The following is a 24,709-nucleotide window of genomic DNA, read 5'->3' as shown; positions in this document are numbered from 1 at the left end:
AGGAAGAAATGGAACTGTATTCTGAGGGATTAAAACCCAGCTTTAAATGATCTCAATTCTTGAAACTAGATTAAGTATCCCTAGACTCCTAAGAAAAAACATAAGTTCTTTCTGGAGGAAAAGAACATCATTTGAAGCTTAAATTATCTCTACAACTTTTAATATACTATGTTGAGCACTCAGTCAAAAATAACTGAACACATAAGGAATAAGAAAACATGAATGAATGTCACAAATATAAAGAGACACACAGGGATCCAGATAAAGGGGTTAGGAGATACAGACTTTAAATAACTATTTTTAATAGTTCAAAGAAATAAAATACAAGCATTTCCACAGAAATTTGGAAACTATGAAAAAGCATCAAAAAAATGTTATAACTTAAGAATATAATAATTGAAATTAATAACTCACAGATGAGTTTAACAGCATATTAGATAGAGCTGAAAACTGAAATAGTGAGTTGGAAGAGAGGCTAGGTAAAATATCCAGTTTGAAGTAGAGAAAGGCAGAAGGATAGAAAATTCAGAACAGAGAGTAAGAGACATAGGACAGACAGTGTGAAAATATAACATATACGGTTAGAGTTACTGAAGGAGAGAGAAATAGAGAAAACGGAGCATGAGCTTCAAAGGGATATTGGCTAAGAATTTTCTGAAACTGGTGAGAGACATCAAGCCACAGATTCAAGAAGTCCTACAAACCTCAAGCAGAATAAATGTATTTTTTTTCCATTTTGAATTACTTTTTATTTATTTTTATTTTTCAAACTGAAGTATAGCTGATTTACAGGATTATATGAGTTTCAGGTATACAGCATAGTGATTCAGTATTTTTACAGATTATATTCCACTGAAAGTTATTACAAAATAATGGCTCTGATTCCCTGTGCTATAAAATATATCCTTGTTGCTTATCTATTTTATACATAGTAGTTTGTATTTCTTAGTCCCATACCCCTAATTTGGCCTCTCTCCCCACTTCCCTCTTCCTTTTGGTAACCACTAGTTTGTTTTCTATATCTGTGAGTCTGTTTCTGTTTTGTATATACATTCATTTGTATTATTTTTTAGATTCCACATATAAGTGATATCATACAGTATTTGTCTTTGTCTGACTTATTTCACTAAGCATAATATTCTCTAGGTCTATCCATGTTGCTGCAAAGGGCAGATTTTCTTTTATGGCTGAGTAATATCCCATTGTGTGTGTATATATATATATATATATATCAATCACATCTTCTTTATCCATTCAGCATAAAATTTTAAAAACTTGCCACCTAGTTAAGCTGCTGAAACCAAAGACAAAGAGAAAAATCTTAAATGCAGCAAGCTTTTAAATTTGAGAGCTGACTTCTCAGTTGAAACAATGGAGGCCAGAAGAAGATGGTATTTTCAAATAAACAAAAGAAAATAAATGCTAACCAAGAATTCTATATGCAATACAAAATAATCTTCAAAACAAAGGTCAAATGAAGACATTTTCAGACCAAAGTAAAAAAACAAACCCCAAACAAGAGAATTTGTTGTAAGCCGACCTACACAAAACACGCATACACACACACACACACACAGACACCACACACACACTGACTCTCTCTCTCTCTCTCAAGGATGCTCTTTAGACAGAAGAAAAATGATCACAGGTGGAAGACTGAAGATTAAGGAAAGAATGAAGAGCAACAAAATGGAAATATGAGAGTGAATCTAAATGAATATTGACTGTAAAATAACAATAAAAATGTGTCTTGGGCAGTTTAAAATATATGACAATAATAGCACAAAGTATGGTAGAGGCTTAAATGGAGTGCAAGGGTTCTAAGGACAGTCCTGGAAGAGGTAAAAGTTCTAATTTATAATAGATGTTAATAAGTGAAGTGTACATTCTGTACTTTCTAGGGTAACCACCAAATAGTAAAAGAGACTATAATTACCAAGCTAATAAAGGGGGAAAAAAGAGTAGTAAAAAATCCTTAATCCAGAAGAAGGTAAGAAAGAAGAGAAAAAGGATAGACTGGACTGGAAAAAAATAAAAACCAATCGTAAGGTGGTAGATCTAGACTCAAATTTATCAATAATTACATTAACTGCAAATGGACTAAATACTCCAATTAAAACACAAAGATTATCAGACTGAATTAAAGAAAAAATGATATGCTACTTATAAAAGGTGTACCTAAAGAAAGTCTGAAAGTAAAAAAATGCAAAAAGATATATCATGCCAACACAAATGAAGAGAAAGCTAGTGCAACTAATAGGCTTTAAGGCAAAAAAGCATTACCAGAAAAAAAAGAAAAACTTCCTACGGATGAAAGGTTCAATTCATTAGTCGATACTACAATTCTAGATTTATGTGCACCTAATTACACAGTCTTAAAATATATAAAGAAAATATCGACAGAAATAAAAGGGAGAAATAGACAAATTTAAAATAATTGTGTAGGATCTTAACACACCTCTCTCAGTAACTGATAGAACAAGCTGACAAAAATGAATAAGGAATAGAAGATATGAAACACACAATTAACAGAATTGATCTAGTTGACATATATAAAACACTACACTCAAGAATTATAGAAAATAGTTCACCAAAAATTGGGTCAACAAATTTGAAAATACTGAAATCATAGTATATCCTTATGACCACATTTATGCAATTTAGCTAGGACTTAAAAAAAAAAGAACTAGAGGATCTTCCACAGTTTGTAGATTAAAAAATGTCTTTCTAAGTAACTCTGGAAACTAGAAAATATCTTAAATTCAATAATAATGAAAATCCAGAATGTATGGAATGCAGCTAAATCTGTGTTTAAAAGGACATAAATAGCCTTAAAGTGCATGTATTAGGGAAGAAAAGCTAAAAATCAAGGATGTAAGCATTCATATTAAAAAGTTAGAAAAATGAAAGCAAAGTGACATCACTCAAGAAAACAGACTAGAAAAAAAGTAAGATAAAATCAAAAATTGATGAAATAAAAAATAAGCTTTCATTAAAGAGCTACTGTTGAAATTATTCAAGGGAAAATATGAGAAAGAAGATACAGAAAATCAATATCTGGAATGATACAATGACTTACCTTGGAGACCTAATAATATCATACAATGAAGAACTTAATACCATAAATTTGAAAACTGAGATGGAGTGGACAAATTCTAGAAAGGTATAATTTCTTAAACTGACACAGTAATAAGTAGAAAATCTGAATAATTTTATAACTATTAAAGAAACTGAATTCATATCACAAAGAAAACTAGATGGCTTCATCAGCGAATTCTACCAAATATTTAGGGAAAAACAAAAGCCCCAAACCACTAAACTTACACAAACTCTTCCAATAATAGAAAAAGAGGAAACACTTCAGAAGTTGCTTTATGAGACTAGCAAAACCTTGACACTAAAATTGAAATGGCAGTAAAGATGCTCAACATCGTTAATTATTAGAGAAATGCAAATCAAAACTACAATGAGGTATCACCTCACACCAGTCAGAATGGCCATTATCAAAAAATCTAGAAACAATAAATGCTGGAGAAGGTGTGGAGAAAAGGGAACACTCCTGCACTGTTTGCGGGAGCGTAAACTGATACAGCCACTATGGAGAACAGTATGGAGGTTCCTTAAAAAACTAAAAGTAGAGCTACCATATGACCCAGCAATCCCACTGCTGAGCATATATCCAGAGAAAACCATAATTCAAAAAGAGACATGTACCACAATGTTCATTGCAGCCCTATTGACAACAGCCAGGACATGGAAGCAACCTAAGTGTCCATCGACAGATGAATGAATAAAGAAGATGTGGCACATATATACAATGGAAAAGTCCTCAGCCATAAAAAGAAACAAAATTGAGTTATTTGTAGTGAGATGGATGGACCTAGAGTCTGTCATACAGAGTGAAGTAAGTCAGAAAGAGAAAAACAAATACTGTATGCTAACACATATTTATGGAATCTAAAAAAAAAAGGTACTCATGAGCCTAGTGGCAGGGCAGGGATAAAGATGCAGACATACAGAATGGACTTGAGGACACAGGGAGGGCGAGGCAGAGGGGGAGAGGGAAGCTGGGGCGAAGTCAGAGTAGCATCGACATATATACACTACCGGATGTAAAACAGATAGCTAGTGGGAAGCAGCAGCATAGCACAGGGAGATCAGCCCAGTGCTTTGCAATGACTTAGAGAGGTGGGATAGGGAGGGTGGGAGGGAGGCTCAAGAGGGAGGGGATATGGGGATATATGTATGTATATGGCTGATTCACCTTGTTGTACGACAGAAACTAATGACAGTATTGTGAAGCAATTATACTTCAATAAAGATTTAAAAAAATTGAAATGGCAGGACAAGATAAAAAAAATGATAGACTAATCTCATTCATGAACCTAACTGCAAAAAATCCTAAACAAAATGTAAGCAAACTGAATTCAGTGATATATAAAAAGTATAATAAATCACTGACAAAATGCATTTAGTACAGGAATGCAAGGTAGTTTAACATTTTATAATCAACAAGTGGAATTCACCAAATTAGCAGTTTAAAAGAGAAAAACATATGATCATCTCAATGTTGAATTTTATTAAATGTATTTTTCTCCATCTATTTGTCATTAGTAACAACCGATATGAGATGTATGCAGAGAGGTCAAAGTATCTATGGATAAATAAGTGAGTTTAATAAGGTTGCTGGATATAAGACAAGCTGTAGTTCAATCACTTTCAAAAACCAAGTATACTTCCTACATGCCAACCAACAGAAAATAAGATTTTTAAAGTTACCAATTACAATAGCTTCAGAAAGCATCAAATACCTGGGAATAAATCTAACAAATAAATAGAGGGTGTTTTTGCAGAAAAGAGATTTAGAGAGACGTTAGGACCCAAGTAAACGAAGAGAGATATAATAGTAATGATTTGGAAGACGAACTATTACAAAAAAAGTTAATTCTTGAACTGATCTGTAGGTTCATAAAATTCTAATCTAAATCCCAATAAGGGGAGTATTTATTCTACTAAACACCAAAACTTATTCTAACACTAGAATACTTAAGACAATTTGGTGTTGGCACAGAGATAGACAAATAAACTAGATGAGAAAAAGAATTTAGAAACATCCATGCACATAAGGGCACTTCATTATGACAAAGATGACACTAGAGAGCAATGGGGAAAGAACAATCTTTTCAAAAATTGATACTAGGTTAATGGAGAACTATGTGGGAAAAAAGAAACTTAACCCTTACAACAAGCACAAAATTCAATTCTAGGTTTAAATGTGACAGGAATAACAATAAAGTTTCTAGAACAGCACTGTTCAATAGAACTTCCTGTGATGATGGAAATGTTCTATGTCAACACTGTCCGACATGGTACCCATAAGTTGCAAGTGGCTACTGAGCACCTGAAAACTGGCCAGTGCCAATCAGGAAGTGACTTTTTAATTTTAATTTCCTTTCAACTAATTTAAACTTCAAATTAAATAGCCACATGTGACTAGTGGCTACTGTACTGGATAACAGAGTTCTGCGAGATAACAGAGGGGAATATATTTATGAACTTGGAGCAAGAAAAGATTTCTCTCACTCTCTCTTTTGCATTATAGTCTCTGACTGCTAAATCCAATATCTAGACTATCTCTAAATTGGTTTCTATTGACTACTTTTTTCTTTTAAAAATATGAACCATATTTTCCTGTTTCTTTGTATGTCTAATTTTTAAAAAACTGTATACTATATGCTGTGGGTGATACAATATCGAGATTCTGGATAATTTTATCTTTCTATAAAATAGTTCATTTTTGTGTAGTAGGCCATTCAATTACCTTGAACTTGTGTAAGCTTGATTTTGTGCTTTATTAGGGAGGAATATTAGAAACCAAGTTGTTTCCCAAGCTCCTTTCACCTGGCAGGACTCAATCTCCAAATTATCCCCTCTGCAAATTTTTGTCAGGGCTTGGTTTTAGGCTTTGTTCATGGTGGGTCTAAGTAGAATAGGCCTTACTCTACCTAGGGTATGGTCCTTGATTCTAAAGTTTGTCCTTTCTGGTGTCTCAGCAGAAGCCTAAGATATTAACAAGGTGTTAATGAGGTCATACCACTCTGGCTGGGCCAGAACTTCAAGGGTCCTGCACTGCCTGTCCTCTACTATATTTGTTCTGCTTTCCACCCCACAACAGTCTCTCTAATAAGTCTCTGGTAGCTTTGCCCTTTACATGTGCAGTCCATTCTGCAGCCAGGACATGCTGGGGAGCTCCCTTTCACACAGCTGTCTTCTTTGTAAATCAGTAAGAAAAAGGTAGCCCAGTAGTGGGCAAGAAACTTGAACAGGTATGTCACAAAAAAGGATGTCACTTCAAAAGATGTCATGGAAGTCACCACAATGGCATACAACGGCACAGTCATCAGCACGTCTGAATTTAAAAAGATTAACATTGCCAAGTGCTGGTAACGATGTGCAACAAGGGGAAATTTCATGTACTGCTGGTAGGACTATAAACTAATACAACTACTTTGGGGAAATTTGGCATCATCTATCAAAGCAGGCATACCCTATAACTAGCAATTCCATTCCTAGATAAATATTCAACAGAAATGTATGGAGAGGTGCATCAAGAAACATATATGAGAATATTCATACAGCACTGTTTATGACAGCCGAAATGCAGACATTCCAAATGTTCATCAAAAGCAGATTGGACAAATTGTTGTTTATTCATACAATGGAATATCACATCAGTGTGCTGGATTTCTTCCATTTGACCTTCCAAATCTCTCTACCCCTTTCTACCATGCTATTTGGAAGCAAGGAGAAGGAACAGATGTCATAAGCAAGCATATAGATAAAATGGTTTTTTTTGTTTTTTTTTTTTTTTGCAGTACACGGGCCTCTCACTGCTGTGGCCTCTCCTGTTGCGGAGCACAGTCTCCCAACGCACAGGCTCCGCGGTATGTGGGGATCTTCCCGGACCGGGGCACGAACCCGCGTCCCCTGCATCAGCAGGCGGACTCTCAACCACTGCGTCACCAGAGAAGCCCTAAAATGGTTATTTTTAAGGAAATGAGATACTGAGGCTAAAGAGAAAGTGAGGGATTAGATGTAGGCATAGCCATATATTTAATGACGAGATCTTCATCTTTATAAACCAAAAATCAAGGATTCTAAGATTTTCCTTCTTTATTTTTCTGTTTATTAGCATAAGTAATCATACCCAAGTAAATGTGAAATTCATGGTGGTTAACAAAATCCAGGAAGAAAATCAATATTATTTATAACTATTTCATAAGGATCTTCCTTTTGCAGCAGTGACACAGGATAACGTTTTACCTAGGCCTTGAAGCTAAAAGTAAGAACAAGTAGACAATATTTATAATTGTAGTGAACTAAAAATACCTACAAGATATAAAGAAATAAAATGCTTACTTGGCTGACATGCACTGGTGTTAAAATTAAGTCCAGAACTCCAGACCAGCCAGCAAATACACCAAGTGGTATGGCATATGCTAAAGCAATCATCAAAAATCTCAAATTGCTGTAAAAGAGGAGTAAAAGAAAACATTATTACAAATTCAAAATCTAGAGTTTAAACTCTTACTCATAGAAAAAAGTAAGTCATTTTGAAATTGGAATACCAGAATCAGAAATAGAAAATATTTGTCAGTTTGTTAATAAATCCCTTAAATTTTTTATATTTATAAGAATAATTTTTGTTCACATAGTTTAAAATTTTCAATGCTTATTATATAGATGAATTACTAACATTATTTCCTAGAATGAGTAGGCAGATTCAGTTTTTTCTTTAAAAAGCTCCTATTTGAAAGGATAAATTACTGTTTCTTCTGATGAACAAGGTGGAGGGGAAAAAAAGATTAAAGGTGAATGGTTAAACAAACTGTGTACATCCATACCATGGAATACTACTGAGCAGTAAAAAGGAATAACTACCAGTACACAAAACGACTTGGATGACTCTCCAGAGAATTATTGTGGGTGAAAAAAGCTAACTCCAAATTTTCTTTACTGTATGACTCAATTTATGTAACGTTCTTGAAGTGACATTATAGTAACGGGAAAGAGATTAGTGGTTGCCAGGGGTTAAAGGAGTAGAGTGGGAGGGAAGTAGGTGTGGCTATAAAAGGGCAACTGGAGGGAGCCGTGTGATGACGGAAATGTTCCATATCTTTACTATATCAATGTCAATTTTCTGGTTGTGATATTGCAGTGTAGTTTTCTAAGATGGTATCATTAGAGGAAACTGGGTAAAGGGTCCATGTTATTTCTTCGTATTATTCTTTACAACTGCATGTGAATCTATAATTATCTCAAAATAAAGTTTAATTTAAAAATGTAATAAAAATTAGATACCGTTAACAATTTTTTTAAAAATGTGAACTATAAAGTATCTAGGCATAAACGAGGAAGACCCAAGACCTCTATGGGTGGGAGGGGGTGAAGCACATAGGGGCACAGAAGATGATTTAAATAAATGGAGACAGAGTCTATGCTGTCAATTCACCCCAAACTAATTCATGATTCAACTCAATCACAATTAAAATTCCAGTTGAATTTTTTTTAGAAACTTATGAAATTTGCTCCAAAGTTCATATGGGAAAATAAAAGTCCTCAGAAAACTAAGTCATCCTTTAAAAATACGAAAAAGGAAGCCCTTGTCCTGACAGATATTAAGACAAACTGCACATCCAGAGTAATAAAATTAGTATGGTATTGGCTCAAGAACAAAGAGAGCAATGAAGGAAAAAAGAGAGCTAAGACACAGAAACTCAATCTACAATACAGGCGGCACTACAAAAATCAAAGGGCTAAGGATTGTTTAGTGAATGGTACTAGTTCACTTTATGGAGGGAAAAATGAAAACCCTGTATCATTAGTTAACACCATACACTAAGGTGGATTCTAGGTGGGATGAAAACCTAAATGTGAAAGAAAAAACCAGAAAGTTGATAAATAAGGAATTCATTGACAAAATTAGTAGACAGATAGCAAATAGAAATTTGACTTTTAAAAATCAACAGCGAAGTTATATCTAGAATACGTAAATCATTAAGAAAAAGAAACTACCACTGAGAAATTGGCAGAAGAGGAATTTACAGTAGATGGAAACCTAAAGGGCAGACAACCACATGAGTCTCAAATTTATCAATAACCAGAAAATGCAAATTAAACAAAAGCTGTATTTCTTTATACCCATTAGACTAGTGAAAATTAGAAAGATGGATAATGCCAAGTTTGGTAAGCATATAGGGAAATGGGCACTGTGGATGGAAGTATAGACAAGTGCAGGCATTTTTTTTAGAGCAATTTGGCAATACTTGGCAAATTAAGCTTAAAATAGCTTATGACCCATCAATCTTGTGGGGTTTGTTTCCCAAAGAATTCTTAGGTCTATGGTGATGTGCAGGATGTCACTGCAGTGTTATTTGTGGTGACAATGAGTTGGAGGCAATCTGAGTACACAATGGAAGTGGGTATACAAAACGCAATGCTTTCATACCATGGAGTACAAAGAACTAGGTGTACACATAGCACAGGGATACATCTTGAAAACAGAGCACTAATATCACAAAATGAGAGCTATCCAGATATCATGTGCCTCCTGATGGAAGAAGGTAGCATCACCCATGAAGTAGTCTTGTAAAATCAAAACCAAAACCAAAACCTGAATCAGAACATAGCTCTAGCTAACAATTTATAGGAAATACAAAGGGCAGAGGAACTTGGCAAAGTACTACAAAGAGGCAATCATCAAAATCCAGATCTTGGGAGACAAGAGAGCTGGTTCCTCAACAAATAAATTACAAGGGAAAGAGAGAGATGGAAAGGAAACCTACAAATTATAAGGCATTTGAGCCAACTGCAATGCGTGGACCTAATCTAGATCCTGATTCAAACAAATTGTTAAAAAAAAAACCCAAAACTTATGACATTTATGAGACAGTTGGAAATTGAAACACTGATTTGACCGTAGCAAACTACTGCTAAAACGTTTTTAGTGTGACAATGGTACCATATTTATGTTAAAAAGAGTCCCTATCTTTTTAACATATACAAATTGAAATGTTTATGGGTGAAATGATTTGTCATTTGGGATTTGCTTCATAATACAGGAAGGGGAGAAGTGGGTACAGTACAAATGAAACAATATTGGTCATAAATTGGTAATTGTTGATATTGGGTTATGGGGATACAGATGTTATACTACTCTACCTTTGTATTTCCAAAATGAAAAGTAATTTAAAAAACCACGTAGTGTTTAGTGAAAAAACGTCAAAACAGAATGAGATACATAATGTGCCATCATTTAGATAAATTAAACAGAGAGGCATACAAAACAATACAAATGTCGCAAAGCACAAAGAGATACACGTCAAATGCGTTTGAGAGGTATCCTAGGTAGGGAGAAGGGAATGGGAGTGAGAAATATAAATAAAAGAATGAATGAATAAATAAATGAATAAACGTGTTCATGTATCCTGTTCATGTATCCTGAAGTAAGGAACACGTTCAACTCAAGTCTCCACTCTTGAAGTCTAAAAGGCAAAAACAACAACCACCATCATCAAACATTAAACTGATACATAAAGGGAGAAAAACGTTTACATTAGGTTACACAGGTTAAACGCATATTAAGTGATGGGAATCATATGGACAGTAAATAAATAATTGTGGTGGAAACTTCGGAGCATAGGAACCTTTGGAGCATAACCACTGATTTTTTTTTTCTGCCCAGACAATGGAATTAGAATCTAGAGAAGCAGTTATTCTGATTAATCCAGGAAGTAATGATATCAGGAGTTCTTTGAAGGACCAGGGAAAATTACACAGGTAGGTTAGGGGAATGGAGCGTGGCAGGCCCAAAGAAGTCCCCTGGAAAGCCCAAAGTAGAAGCAGGCAATCCTGCACAGTAAACGAATGAATGTGGGAAGAGACAAAGGAATGTTAGGCATTAGTGTAAAGGGTTTTTAATAGAGAAGAAAGATCTTATACTCTATAGCTTGAACAGAGAATAAAGATCTTGACTCTAGGGTAATTAGAAGCAAACACAGGGTATATTGTGGTCAAAGTGATCATTTTAAGTTGTTTTTTCCTTGTCAGAACAATCTTTTACATAACTCCTTACCTTAAAACCCTACAGTTACTCCTCATTTCCCACAGAATAGTCCAAAATTATTAGTATGGCATAATCTGACCCTAACCTACCTCTCTAGCCTTACCTATTGCTCTCTAACCTCTAGCTCTGCATGGAGAAAAATTTAGTTAAATAGCATCTTAAAAAAAAAAGTATCATTTTAACTCTCATCTTACAAATATGTTCTACTGATCACAATTCAATAGAACTAATATGATTTTCTTGCCTATTATGTGGAAGGCAATTTACTAGCTGCTACAGAGATGTTGTTTTCAAAAACTTTTTACTGTACTCCAGAATAAGAAATATTCTACTTACCAATATTCAGTACATAAATACTGAAACAAGAGTATCACAAAAATATGTATCATTACTATAGAAGATACAATAATATTTTCGATTCTTTTTTATTCCATTCTACTTTGTTTAAACAAAAAAAGGTGATCAACCCTCTAAATTGGTTGGCTATGAATCAAAGTTTGAAAAACAATGTTACATAGCTATGCTGTCTAACATGGTAGCCACTAGTCAAACGTGGCTAGTGAGCACTTGAAATGTGACTAGTGCAAGTAAAGAACTAATTTTTAATTTTACTTCATTTTAATTAATTAAAATCCAATTTAAAAACAGAAACAGTGAAAAGTATTTTTCCATTAAACACAACTTTATTGTTTTGGCAGAAATACATTTCACTTTAACGGCTGCATTGGGTAAGATATTACTGTAGTGTGCACGTGGTGGCATATGTTGTTTCTAGTATTATAACCCGTCACTGATCTTCTTGGTGTCAATGAACTAACTCAGTTCTAATTATCTTTTACACACTGATATAACATTGTAATTTGCTTATGAATATTTTATGCAGGAAGAAAACTACGAGATGAAGTATGTCGCAAATTTCACAATAAATGGTAGATGCAACTTACTGCAGCAGAGTAAAATTGACGTCTGTTATGGAAAAAAATTTTTAGGATAATTAAGTGGATAATATTAAGGGACACGTTCAACAATTACACGATAAATTTTATAAGAGGTTTCTTCTTAAAGTCAAAAAAGAATCAAGAAGATTAGTTGTCTGAAATCTAAATTAAATGTTCAACAAACATTTTTAAACAATTTTTAACAGATCTGAGCTTATACTTTTGGTCAGCTATAAAATGGTTTGGATTCCTGCACAAGAAGAAAGAGATTTTTAGATGGAGAGATGGTAAAATAAATTGTTCTTTTAGCTATGGAAGTTTTGTTTAAAATTATAAAGAGAAAAAAATGTATTTTACGTAAGTGAAAGATCTTCAATTAAGCCCCAAACAATTGCCTGTAGAATATAAGACCTTTCAAATAATATCAAAGATGTATTGATTCAAAATTTGAAAAACTGCAGGTAGTTATTTTTAACTTTAGATAAATAGTGCAATATGGGAGACACTGCTCAATGAAAACTGTTTTAATTGTAAATTTAATGAAATCTAAATGCAGACCATTTAGATTTCTAATGCAAATTTAGCATCTAAATTGAGATGTGCTGTAAGTATAAAATACACACTGGATTTAAAAGATTTTCTATGAATAAAAGAACGTAAAGTATCTCATTAATAATTCTGAATAGTGATTACATGTTGAAATAATACTTGAGATATATTGAGTTAAATAAAATATGCTATTAAAATTAATTTTACCTGTTTCTTTCTACTTTTTTTAAATAAGGATACTAGAAGATTTAAAATTATACATGTGGCTCCCATTATATTCCTATTGGACATTATTAATATATAGGATACAAAGATAGTTCTTGACCACAAGGAACTTACCATCTGGTGGGAGAGGAAGACTAGAAAAGAAAGAACTAACTAGGGAGAGTTGTTGATGAATCAATAAAAACTCATCACAACTAACTGGAGAAAAAAATCCAAAACATAAGTTCTAGTGGCCCAATTACAAATCATAATCATCAGAAATGGTCTATATATCCAAAGAATCAAATTCAGTACTGGGCCTTCAAGTATTTGAAGGCTTCAAGTGTAGAATTTAATCGAATTACATTTAAGTTGTACCAATAAAATAAAGTAAAATTAGAAATTAAGTTTCTCAAAATATGATCCCACTGGAGGTTCAAGATGATTTTAGGTGATATGTAAATAAACATTATTTATTTTATTCGCTTTGTATTAAATAGCACTTGTTTATTTTAATGTGTATCAAGAAATACATAATGAATAAAAATAATTTGCATATTAGGAAAAATATAATAAAACACATGATTTCACAGATACTATTATATGATGTTTCCTTATAAAAGAAACTTATTTAAACAAAAGGTTTGATTTTTTAAATATGGGTGGTATATAGAGAAGGCAAAAACTATAGAGGTTTTTGCTTTGGGCGATTTTAATTATTTTATTATTATTTTTTTGTTTCTATTTTATTTTATTCCCTCTTGCATCTCCCACCCACCCTCCCTATCCCACCCCTCTACGGGGACACAAAGCACCAAGCTGATCTCCCTGTGCTATGCAGCTGCTTCCCACTAGCTATCTATTTTACATTTGGTACTGTATATATGTTAGTGCCACTCTCTCACTTCATCCTAGCTTATCCTTCCCCCTCCCGGTGTCCTCAAGTCCATTCTCTACATCTGCATCTTTATTCCTGTCCTGGGCAATTTTTAAAGATAGATTTCTGATAAGAAATCTCTCTAAAATATTTAACCAATATTTTATCAATTATTTACAACCTGATTAGTAGGTTGTTGAAAAACTACTATCTTAAATTATCTTAGATAAATGTGGAATTATCTTCAAGGTGCTAGTCAAAACCAGTAAGTGATTTTAAGTATATTTACCTTAATAATCTACAAAAGCTTCGCCGATAACTCAGCCGCTGGCTAGCTGCAGCAACACTGGGAGGAAGAGGAGGTCGTGGTGGGAAATAAGCTAGAGTTGCAGAAAATAGTAAACAGACAACTCCAAACTCTGAAAAAAAAAAAAAACAGTAAAATGTTAATCAGACAACACAAAAAGTTCAATATCTCAAGTATCTATCTAACAAATATTTATTGCATATCAATGAAGCTTTAGATATATAAAGATAAGCAAAATATAGTACTTGCCTAGCCAAAATAGCTCAGTATTGTGAGAAAGACTGATACATAAAAATATAACTTTTAGCAGGTAAGAAGTCATAAGGAAATAAGTATGGTAGACTTACGGTATAGTACACTACACAGAAAGAGGATTGAGGCAGTAAACAAATGTTACTCTGGAGGAAACACATTCAAAACCAACTGTACTATCTAAAACAGAGATTTTTAAACAGGTCTAGGATGACTGTCTAATAAGCATGGTCCTAAGAAATAAAGAATATAATAGAAAATTGGTAAGAACAGAATAGGAGAAGGTTTGTTTGATCATGACAGGATATTCTGATGCACTGTATAGGACAGACTCAATTTATAGGCTACATGGGAAATCGGAACAAAACAGGAAAGCATCCAAAAAAGAAAAAAAAAAAGAAAGAAAGAAACCAGGAGACAGCAAAATTTAACAAACACAGGACTAGCTAATGTAGGCTATTAAACAATCAGAAGTAAAATGAACATCTGAACAATCTCAGTTTGGCACCATTACAGAAGGAAAGGTTCCTAGGAGTCCTGATCATTCCCTCCAGAGTTCTGGCACATGGAAACTCCAGCTTTTAACTGTGCCCAATTTAGTAGAAAAGCATGACTCTAATAGAAAAGTCAGGAAGCCTTGGAGTATAGAACTATCTATGCCATTAATTAACTTATAAATTGAATGAATCCCTTACTCTTTCTGGGCCAATAAAGGAAACGGATTAAGTTCTAGAGATCTTCAATAGGATCATTCTAATTCTAGGGCTATATTCTTAGTAAAAGGTACAATATTTCTATAAGACACTTAACCACAGATAATGTCTTTATTCTTTGACAATCTGAGGAACAACAAGAAGTAAATGAATTGCTTTAATTTACAGTCCTTTTAACTATTAGTATATACATTGGTCAAAAGTTTACTTATGATGTCTTTGTCTGAAATTTTAGTTTAAGAGTCATTAATCTCTTAAGATAATGATTCTAACCAAAATGTTTTTTAATGCAATGAAAGGTCATGGGACATTATCTCAGGGAGGCAAACTGGAAAATACAAAAGCACTGAAGCAATATCTGGAAGCTTTGAGTAGGGGTTTCTGCTTGACTGCATGGGAACCATAAGGCAGACGACATAGAGCATTAATACATGCCCAATAATGCCTAAAATCCAGTCATTTAAAAGATATAATGATTGCTTAAGCTTTCAATAAAAAGAATGATATAACAAATCTATATATATAATTTATATATAATTTATATAAATTATAAATATATATTTATAAATTTTAATTTATATAAAATTTATGTTTTATCTACTTTCAGTTTTATTTACTTAGTTACTTTTACGTTTCAACTTCTTTCTTTAAAAGGAGTGAGCTGTCGAGCAGAAGTAAGAAGAAATACAATCCTGCAGCCTGTGGAACAAAAACCACATTCACAGAAAGATAGACAAGATGAAAAAGCAGAGGGCTATGTACCAGATGAAGGAACAAGATAAAACCCCAGAAAAACAACTAAATGCAGTGGAGATAGGCAACCTTCCAGAAAAAGATTTCAGAATAATGATAGTGAAGACGATCCAGGACCTCGGAAAAAGAAAGGAAGCAAAGATCAAGAAGATGCAAGAAATGTTTAACAAAGACCAAAGAAGACTTAAAGAACAAACAAACAGAGATGAACAACAGAATAACTGAAATGAAAACTACACTAGAAGGAATCAATAGCAGAATAACTGAGGCAGAAGAACGGATAAGTGACCTGGAAGACAGCATGGTGGAATTCACTGCTGCGGAACAGAATAAGGAAAAAAGAATGAAAAGAAATGAAGACAGCCTAAGAGACCTCTGGGACAACATTAAATGCAACAACATTCGGCTTCTAGGGGTCCCAGAAGGAGAAGACACAGAGAAAGGACCTGCGAAAATATTTGAAGAGATTAGAGTCAAAAACTTCCCTAACATGGGAAAGGAAATAGCCACTCAAGTCCAGGAAACGCAGAGAGTCCCATACAGGATAAACCCAAGGAGATACATGCCGAGACACACTCCAGGATAGATCACAACTTGGGTCACAAATCAAACCTCAGTAAACTTAAGAAAATTGAAATCACATCAGGCATCTTTTCTGACCACAACGCTATATTAGAAATGAATTACAGGGAAAAAAACGTAAAAAACACAAAACACATGGTCTACAAGCAACTCTATGCCAATAAAATGGACACTGGAAGAAATGCACAAGTTCTTAGAATGGTATAACCTTCCAAGACTGAAAAAGGAAGAAATAGAAACTATGCACAGACCAATCACAAGTAATGAAATTGCAACTGTGATTAAAAATCTTCCAACAAACCAAAGTCCATTACTATACACAGAGAATCCTAAAGATGCCACCAGAAAACTACTAGGGCTGATCAATGAATTTGGTAAAGTTGCAGGATACAAAATTAATGCACAGAAATCTCTTGCATTCCTATACACTAATGATGAAAAATCTGAAAGAGAAATTAAGGAAACACTCCCATTTACCATAACAACAAAAAGAATAAAATACCTAGGAATAAACCTACCTAGGGAGACAAAAGACCTGTATGCAGAAAACTATAAGACACTGATGAAAGAAATTAAAGGTGATACAAACAGTTGGAGAGATATACCATGTTCTTGGACTGGAAGAATCAATATTGTGAAAATGACTATACTACCCAAAGCAATCTACAGATTCAATGCAATCCGTATCAAATTACCAATGGCATTTTTTACAGAACTAGAACAACAAATCTTAAAATTTGTATGGAGACACAAAAGATCCCGAACAGCAAAAGCAGTCTTGAGGGAAAGATACGGAGCTGGAGGAATCAGACTCCCTGATTTCAGACTATATTACAAGGCTACAGTAATCAAAACAATATGGTACTGGCACAATAACAGAAAAATAGATAAATGGAACAAGACAGAAAGCCCAGAGATAAACCCACGCACCTATGGTCACCTAATCTATGACAAAGGAGGCAAGGATATACAATGGAGAAAAGACAGCATCTTCAATAAGTGGTGCTGGGAAAACTGGAAAGCTACATGTAAAAGAATGAAATTAGAACACTCCTTAACACCATACACAAAAATAAACTCAAAATGGATTAAAGACCTAAATGTAAGACCAGAGACTTAAAACTCTTAGAGGAATACATAGGAAGAACACTCTTTGACATAAATCACAGCAAGATCTTTTTTGATCCAACTTCTACAGTAATGGAAATAAAAATAAAAATAAACACATGGGACCTAATGAAACTTAAAAGCTTTTGCACAGCAAAGGATACCATAAACAAGACGAAAAGACAACCCTCAGAATGGGAGAAAATATTTGCAAACAAATCAACGGACAAAGGATTAACCTCCAAAACTTACAAACAGCTCATGCAGCTCAATATTAAAGAAACAAACAACCCAATCCAAAAATGGGCAGAAGACCTAAATAGACATTTCTCCAAAGAAGACATACAGATGGCCAAGAAGCACATGAAAAGCTGCTCAACATCACTAATTATTAGAGAAATGCAAATCAAAACTACAATAAGGTATCACCTCACACGGATTAGAATAGGCATCATCAGAAAATCTACAAACAACAAATTCTGGAGTGGGTGTAGGGAAAAAGGAACCCTCTTGCACTGTTGGTGGGAATATAAATTGATACAGCCACTATGGAGAACAGGATGGAGGTTCCTTAAAAAACTACAAATAGTTTTTAGACCATATGACCCAGCAACCCTACTACTGGGCATATACCCAAAGAAAACTATAATTCAAAAAGACACATGCACCCCAATGTTCCCTGCAGCACTAGTTACAATAGCCAGGTCATGGAAACCACCTAAATGCACATCGACAGACGAATGGATTAAGAAGATGTGGTACATATATACAATGGAATATTACTCAGCCATAAAAAGGAACGAAATTGGGTCATTTGTTGAGATGTGGATGGATCTAGAGACTGTCATACAGAGTGAAGTAAGTCAGAAAGAGAAGTACAAATATCATATATTAACGCATATATGTGGAACCTAGAAAAAAGGTACAGATGAACCGGTTTGCAGGGCAGAAGTTGAGACACACAAGTAGAGAACAAACGTATGGACACCAAGGGGGGTAAGTGGTGGCGGGGGTGGTGGTGTGATGAATTGGGATATTGGGATTGACATGTATACACTGACGTGTATAAAAGGGATGACTAATATGAACCTGCTGTATAAAAAGATAAATGAAATTAAATTTTTAAAAAAGTCATGCCTTTTCCTATGTAATAAAGTGGGAGACTGAAGAGTAATGTAAGCAGAAAATACCAAATTTCTTGTGCATTCTGCAATAACATTGGGTCCCCCCCAAAAAAAAAGAAAAAAAAAGAAAAGGAGTGAGCTGTCTACAGGGGGGTTAAATGCTTTATTTACTGCCACCACCTCTAATTTCACTTTTATTCCCTCCAAATCCTACTGGGTTGGCCAAAATGTTCGTTTGGGTTTCTCCATGTTCTGGAAAAACCCGAATGAACTTTTTGGCCAGGCCAATGTTTTGAAATGTAAATTCCATTAGAGAACTCTCTAGTGTAAAATTCTCCAAAGTGTGACCTTTGCCTACAACATGATGAACTTCAAACCCTTTAGTTCTGCTTAGAAGGCTTGTGTGGTATGGCTTATCTCTCTGGCTTCATCTATCACCACTCTCACCAGATCTAAGCTACTCTGGGCTTTCAGCTGCTTGAGTGCAGCAGGCTCTCCCCACCATTACTGGGCTTCTCCTCCATGGTTCTCTCTGTCTTTCTAATGTATTCTTCCTTCTGCCCATTATAGTTAGCTAACTCTCATCCGTCAGGTTCCAAATTAGATGCTGCAACTCCAGGAAGCTCTACTTGACCACCAACATCTGGTTAGGTGCTTCTCCTCTGAGCTCTCAAAGCAACTGTAGGTCTTTGGTTATAGCCCTTACCACCCTTTTTTACAACTGTTTGTCTGTATCCTTTGGGACACTGTAAGTTCTGTCTGGTCAGGAACCATGTTTACTTCAGTGCCTAGCACACTGACAGATACATAGGAGTTCAAAATGTATTTGTTAAATTAATAAGTAAATACATGAACTAATATGAAGTACATCATAATCTGGTCCTTTATCTTTCCAGTCTCATTTTCTGCCACTTGCTACCTACACCCAAACACATATTTACACCACTCTAGTCACAGCAAATTACGTGCAGTTCCCTGGACATACTGAGCTCTCTCATACCTTCTCTGCCTTCTCAGTTGCTGTTCCTTCTATAAGGAACCTTAACCCGCTTGAACATTCAGTGAACTCCTATGAAATTCTTAGTTTTAATTATCACATTCCTAGTGAAGCCTTCCCTGACTCCTTAACTTCTCCCCAAAGCCAAGTCAATTAGGCCTTCTAAGCTCTGTATATCCTTGTTTGTATTATAATGATCTCATCAGTGATGTTACCAAATCCCAGTGCTTAGCAAGGTCCTTGATATATAGTAAACACTTATAAAAAGTTTTCTGAATGCAGAAGGAAATAATAAGCAGGCACATGGGGAGAGGGGTTGCATCGGCAGGCGGACTCTCAATCACTGCGCCACCAGGGAAGCCCCAGAGGGGATATATTTAAGGAGATCTAAGAGTGGACTAGGGCTTGACTCTAGAAATAAAGAGAAAGAACCCAGGAGAATATTTTGAAAAGATCAACGTCCCTTACTAATAGACTAAACATACAGAGAGTAGGAAATGAAAAGGATAAATCATGGGTGATATAGGTTTCTAAGGTTAGAGAACATGGCCAATGACAGGGAAACTGCAAGGGAGAAAATGGGCTTAACACCTACCAACAGATGCTTAACAAATATCTATCGTGGATCATGACGTTCAGCTTTTTATACTGATATCTAGAAAAGACACCACAGTGCTTAACTGTAAATGGACAGGAAGAGCAAAGTCAAGAAATAACCTTACATGCAGCAATAAGACATTTTAAACTTAATAACTTCCAAGAAAGGGTCAGTTTTAAATAGGCATCTCCATATTATATGAAAGGAAAGCACATATATGAATACGTATGGATTAGTCCTCTATTTCATAAGAAGTGATCTGGTATACAAAAAGTAGAGTGAAGATGATGGGGATAAAAGACAAAATATAACAGGAAGAAAATAAACTTCAAAATACCTGCATATAATACAGTCTCTATGCGATCTTTAATGTGGGCCCTGCTATTCTCTGAAGCAAGAAGAGGCGCCGTCCCATTGGGAGCTGGAACAACAAGTGGTCCAACTAAAAATGCACATGCTCCCCCAAGATAACTGAGCATTGATGCAATAGCTGTGGCAGTGGCCCGCTCGTCTGCAGAGAACCACGTTGTGGAGAGGAATGGAGCTGCGTTCATTACAGTCGGACCTGCCAATCCATTTAACAGCTGTCCTGCATGGATTAGTCTGCAATCAAACAAATTAAAAGGCTGTGAGGTAGCTGAGACAGGAATCTTCTAGACAAAAACAAGTTAGCCACACTGCTGTTAACTATGGCAATAAGAATACATATCGGTAAAGACTATGACACACCTGAAACGTAAAGTATGGTGACTCTCTGTGAGGGAGATAAAATACAGCAATAGTCACCCCTTATTCATTTCACAAATATTTACCAAACCCTCCAATTTGTGTCACATTCCAAACTAAATACTTCCAATAACTTGTTTCACTTGTTATCACAATACTATGTGGAAGCTATTATTATCCCCATTTATTGAGATATGAAAGCTTTGGCTTGGAAAGATAAAGAAACTTGCCCAAGTGCTAACAGGCAAGCTAAGATTTAGACCCAGGTTTGACTCCCAAATCCATACTCGATTAGCCTGCCACTCACAGAGACCTAGTAAGTGCCGCCAGCCCTACAAATAACACAGTTCGCTGAGCTCAACATTTCACACCTACTCTGTGCCAGGTGATGGAAATACAAAAAAGAAAGTAATCATTATAGAATCTTCTAATGGAAGAGGAATCAGAGGATCTAGTCTGCACCTAACTAGTTGAATGGCCCTGGGTAATATGTCTTTGTAGGATTCCATTCCTTCTCCTCTAAAATGATGAGATTAGTTTAAACTGAATATTCATGCCTCGAGCATTTGTTAGGTTAAGGTACTACAATCACAGATCACTAGGTCCCTTCCAGTCCCAATTCTCTGACCATGACTTTAATGGTAAGGGTTAGTGAAAAGTAGTTTCTTGCTTCCACTCCAGTCGTTCTCTTGCTCATCCTTCCTCACTATTCTATTCAGTGCTCTATCCTGTTCCCTGCTGAACACAGAACGTGAAAACCCTTTTCCCACATTTCTTCCTCCACCCCCAAAATATACATTCACATTCAAGAGTAGCCTTGAAGGAGAAAAGAAGCCAGAAGTCCAAAAAGCACAGACGAGAATGTGGAACCTAGAAAAATGGTACAGATGAACCAGTTTGCAGGGCAGAAATAGAGACACAGAAGTAGAGAACAAACGTATGGACACCAAGGGGGTAAGCGGTGGCGGACAAGAATGGGAAGTGAGTCAACCTCTTCTACCTTGGAGGTAGAGGAAAAGGAAGGAACAGTGTATGTGACATACATGTGATACTACTTTTTCTTTCTGTTCCTTTTGCTTTTCAGTCACCATGTGGATGCCAAATCCTCTTTTTAACAAGTACCACCTTAAGCTACTTAGAAAAAGGTTTTTGAATGTACAAGGAAATAGTAAACAGGCATGTGAGGAGAGGTAGGGCCCTAATGTAGAAGCATAAGTGAGTGGGAAGTGAAATATGTGAATTACATCTGCTCAAATCTTTGTATATGTTGGAAAAGTTATTCGAAGGCAAAATGGCTTCAAGCATCATTAATATTACTAAATTAAGAAAACCAAAGACATTTAAAATTTTTCTTGCATAAGGAGAAGTATTTTCTACGTGACAAACACAATGAAACTGCTTATAAACCAAATACCTCCTCCAAATGCCAGAGGGTCCCCAGCTGTCACACAGAAATTTCATCATAGAAGTATTCTTGAAACACTGTCATTAAGTGGTTTTAATCATGACTCGTGATGGTACAATAATCAAACGACACATGACGGCTCATAAAGGTAACTGCTTTGACATTTAACACCTTTAATGAGGTATTCCTGAAAGACTCATCTCATCTAGAAGGAGAAGGGTTGGAATGAGTAAGAGTTATTATGCCTAAAAATGTTAAGAGTAGAAGGAGAACATGGAAGAAACGACCTATTAAAAAAAAAAACCTTGATAAAACAGTATGAATCCTGAAAACTAAGGTATAAAACTCAAATCATTGCCATGGCTTAACTCTTTGCTACTTCTCAGTGAAATCACGAATAGACTATTTTCCAAGGAGCAAACATAAGTCATAGAACACGTGAGCTTGAGATAAGGTAAGGATCATCCAAGTCCAGTTTACTCAATTCTCAGATCACAATATTTCTCACTATAACATGTATACCTGCTAAAGTAAGTATCCAGAGCACGTATAGCACTAGGGACATTTCAGATGGCTACTAAGTCTAAAAGGTCACCGAACTTGGAAGGCCAACCTAAAACATGAATTATCAAAGTGAAAAATCATAGGGAAAAACAAGCTGTTTTGGCGTTTAAAAATTATTCTAATTTAAATAAGTGCTTTTTTTTGCATTAAAGTCATCATAAATAAATGCACTCCTCATAAATGAGCTCAGTAGGAGAACTGGGACCTACAGGATTTTGGGTTTTACCCTCTGAATTCATGGGAAACCTGGCACGGAAATCCAGTGCCTGCTCTTCCCAGCATCTTTAAATTTTCCAGAATTTAGTTCTGCTCCTTCTTGCACCTATATCCCAGAGTCCCTCAGGGCCTGGCACTTACTAAGAGGTTACAAGCACTACCGTCTGGTAACCATGGCATAACACCAATCTGTAATATAAAGATTTTCATGTTTGCCTGACACTGGTTTCCATCACCTACCATTAACTTACCCTATTTTTCATCTTGTTTATGTTCTCCTTTGCTGTACAAAAGCTTTTAAGTTTCATTAGGTCCCATTTATTTACTTTTGATTTTATTTCCATTTCTCTAGGAGGTGGGTCATAAAGGATCTTGCTGAGATTTATGTCATAGAGTGTTCTGCCTACGTTTTCCTCTAAGAGTTTGATAGTGTCTGGCCTTACATTTAGGTCTTTAATCCATTTTGAGTTTATTTTTGTGTATGGTGTTAGGGAGTGTTCTAACTTCATTCTTTTATATGTAGCTGTCCAGTTTTCACAGCACCACTTATTGAAGAGGCTGTCTTTTCTCCATTGTACATTCTTGCCTCCTTTATCAAAAATAAGGTGACCATATGTGCGTGGGTTTATCTCTGGGCTTTCTATCTTGTTCCATTGATCTATATTTCTGTTTATGTGCCAGTACCATACTGTCTTGATTACTGTGGCTTTGCAGTATAGTCTGAATGAGAGAAAATATTTGCAAGTGAAGCAACTGACAAAGGATTAATCTCCAAAATTTACAAGCAGCTCAATATCAAAAAAAACAAACAACCCAATCCAAAAATGGGCAGAAGACCTAAACAGACATTTCTCCAAAGAAGATATACAGATTGCCAACAAACACATGAAAGGACGCTCAACATCACTAATCATTAGAGAAATGCAAATCAAAACTACAAAGAGGTATCACCTCACACCAGTCAGAATGGCCATCATCAAAAAATCTACAAACAATAAATGCTGGAAAGGGTGTGGAGAAAAGGGAACCCTCTTGCACTGTTGGTGGGAATATAAATTGATACAGCCACTATGGAGAACAGTATGGAAGTTCCTTAAAAAACTAAAAGTAGAACTACCAAAAAAATAATAAATTAAAAAAAAAAAAAGAACTACCATACGACCCAGCAATCCCACTACTGGGCATATACCCTGAGAAAACCATAATTCAAAAGGAGTCATGTACCACAGTGTTTATTGCAGCTCTGTTGACAATAGCCAGGACATGGAAGCAACCTAAGTGTCCATCAACAGATGAACGGATAAAGATGTGGCACATATAGCCAATGTAATATTACTCAGCCATAAAAAGAAACGAAATTTAGTTATTTGTAGTGGGTAGATGGACCTACAGTCTGTCATACAGAGTGAAGTAAGTCAGAAAGAGAAAAACAAATACCGTATGCTAACACATATATATGGAATCTAAAAAAAAAAAAAAATAAAAAAAAAAAAAAATAAAAAAAAAAAAAGTGGTTCTGAAGAACCTAGGGGCAGGACAGGTATAAAAACACAAACGTAGAGAATGGACTTGAGGACACGGGGAGGGGGAAGGGTAAGCTGGGACGAAGTGAGAGAGTGGCATGGACACATATACACCACCAAATGTAAAACAGATAGTTAGTGGGAAGCAG

At 35.2% G+C, this 24,709-nt stretch overlaps 1 protein-coding gene across 1 annotated transcript in view; it reads right to left on the bottom strand.

Moving 5' to 3' along the window:
- SLC49A4 (solute carrier family 49 member 4) overlaps positions 1-24,709 on the bottom strand; it is a 56,939-nt gene that overhangs the window by 6,425 nt on the left and 25,805 nt on the right. Inside the window, exons 3-5 of the mRNA XM_024769340.1 lie at positions 20,464-20,729; positions 13,983-14,112; positions 7,420-7,528 (exon numbers count right to left, since the gene is read on the bottom strand). Of these exons, the coding sequence (XP_024625108.1) occupies positions 7,420-7,528; positions 13,983-14,112; positions 20,464-20,729 (505 nt within the window). The remainder of the gene's footprint in view (positions 1-7,419; positions 7,529-13,982; positions 14,113-20,463; positions 20,730-24,709) is intronic.

Source organism: Neophocaena asiaeorientalis, unplaced genomic scaffold, assembly GCF_003031525.2.
Source record: "Neophocaena asiaeorientalis asiaeorientalis breed wild unplaced genomic scaffold, Neophocaena_asiaeorientalis_V1.1 scaffold671, whole genome shotgun sequence".
NCBI classification, from domain to species: Eukaryota; Metazoa; Chordata; class Mammalia; order Artiodactyla; family Phocoenidae; genus Neophocaena; species Neophocaena asiaeorientalis.
This window is presented reverse-complemented; position numbering and strand designations above follow the sequence as displayed.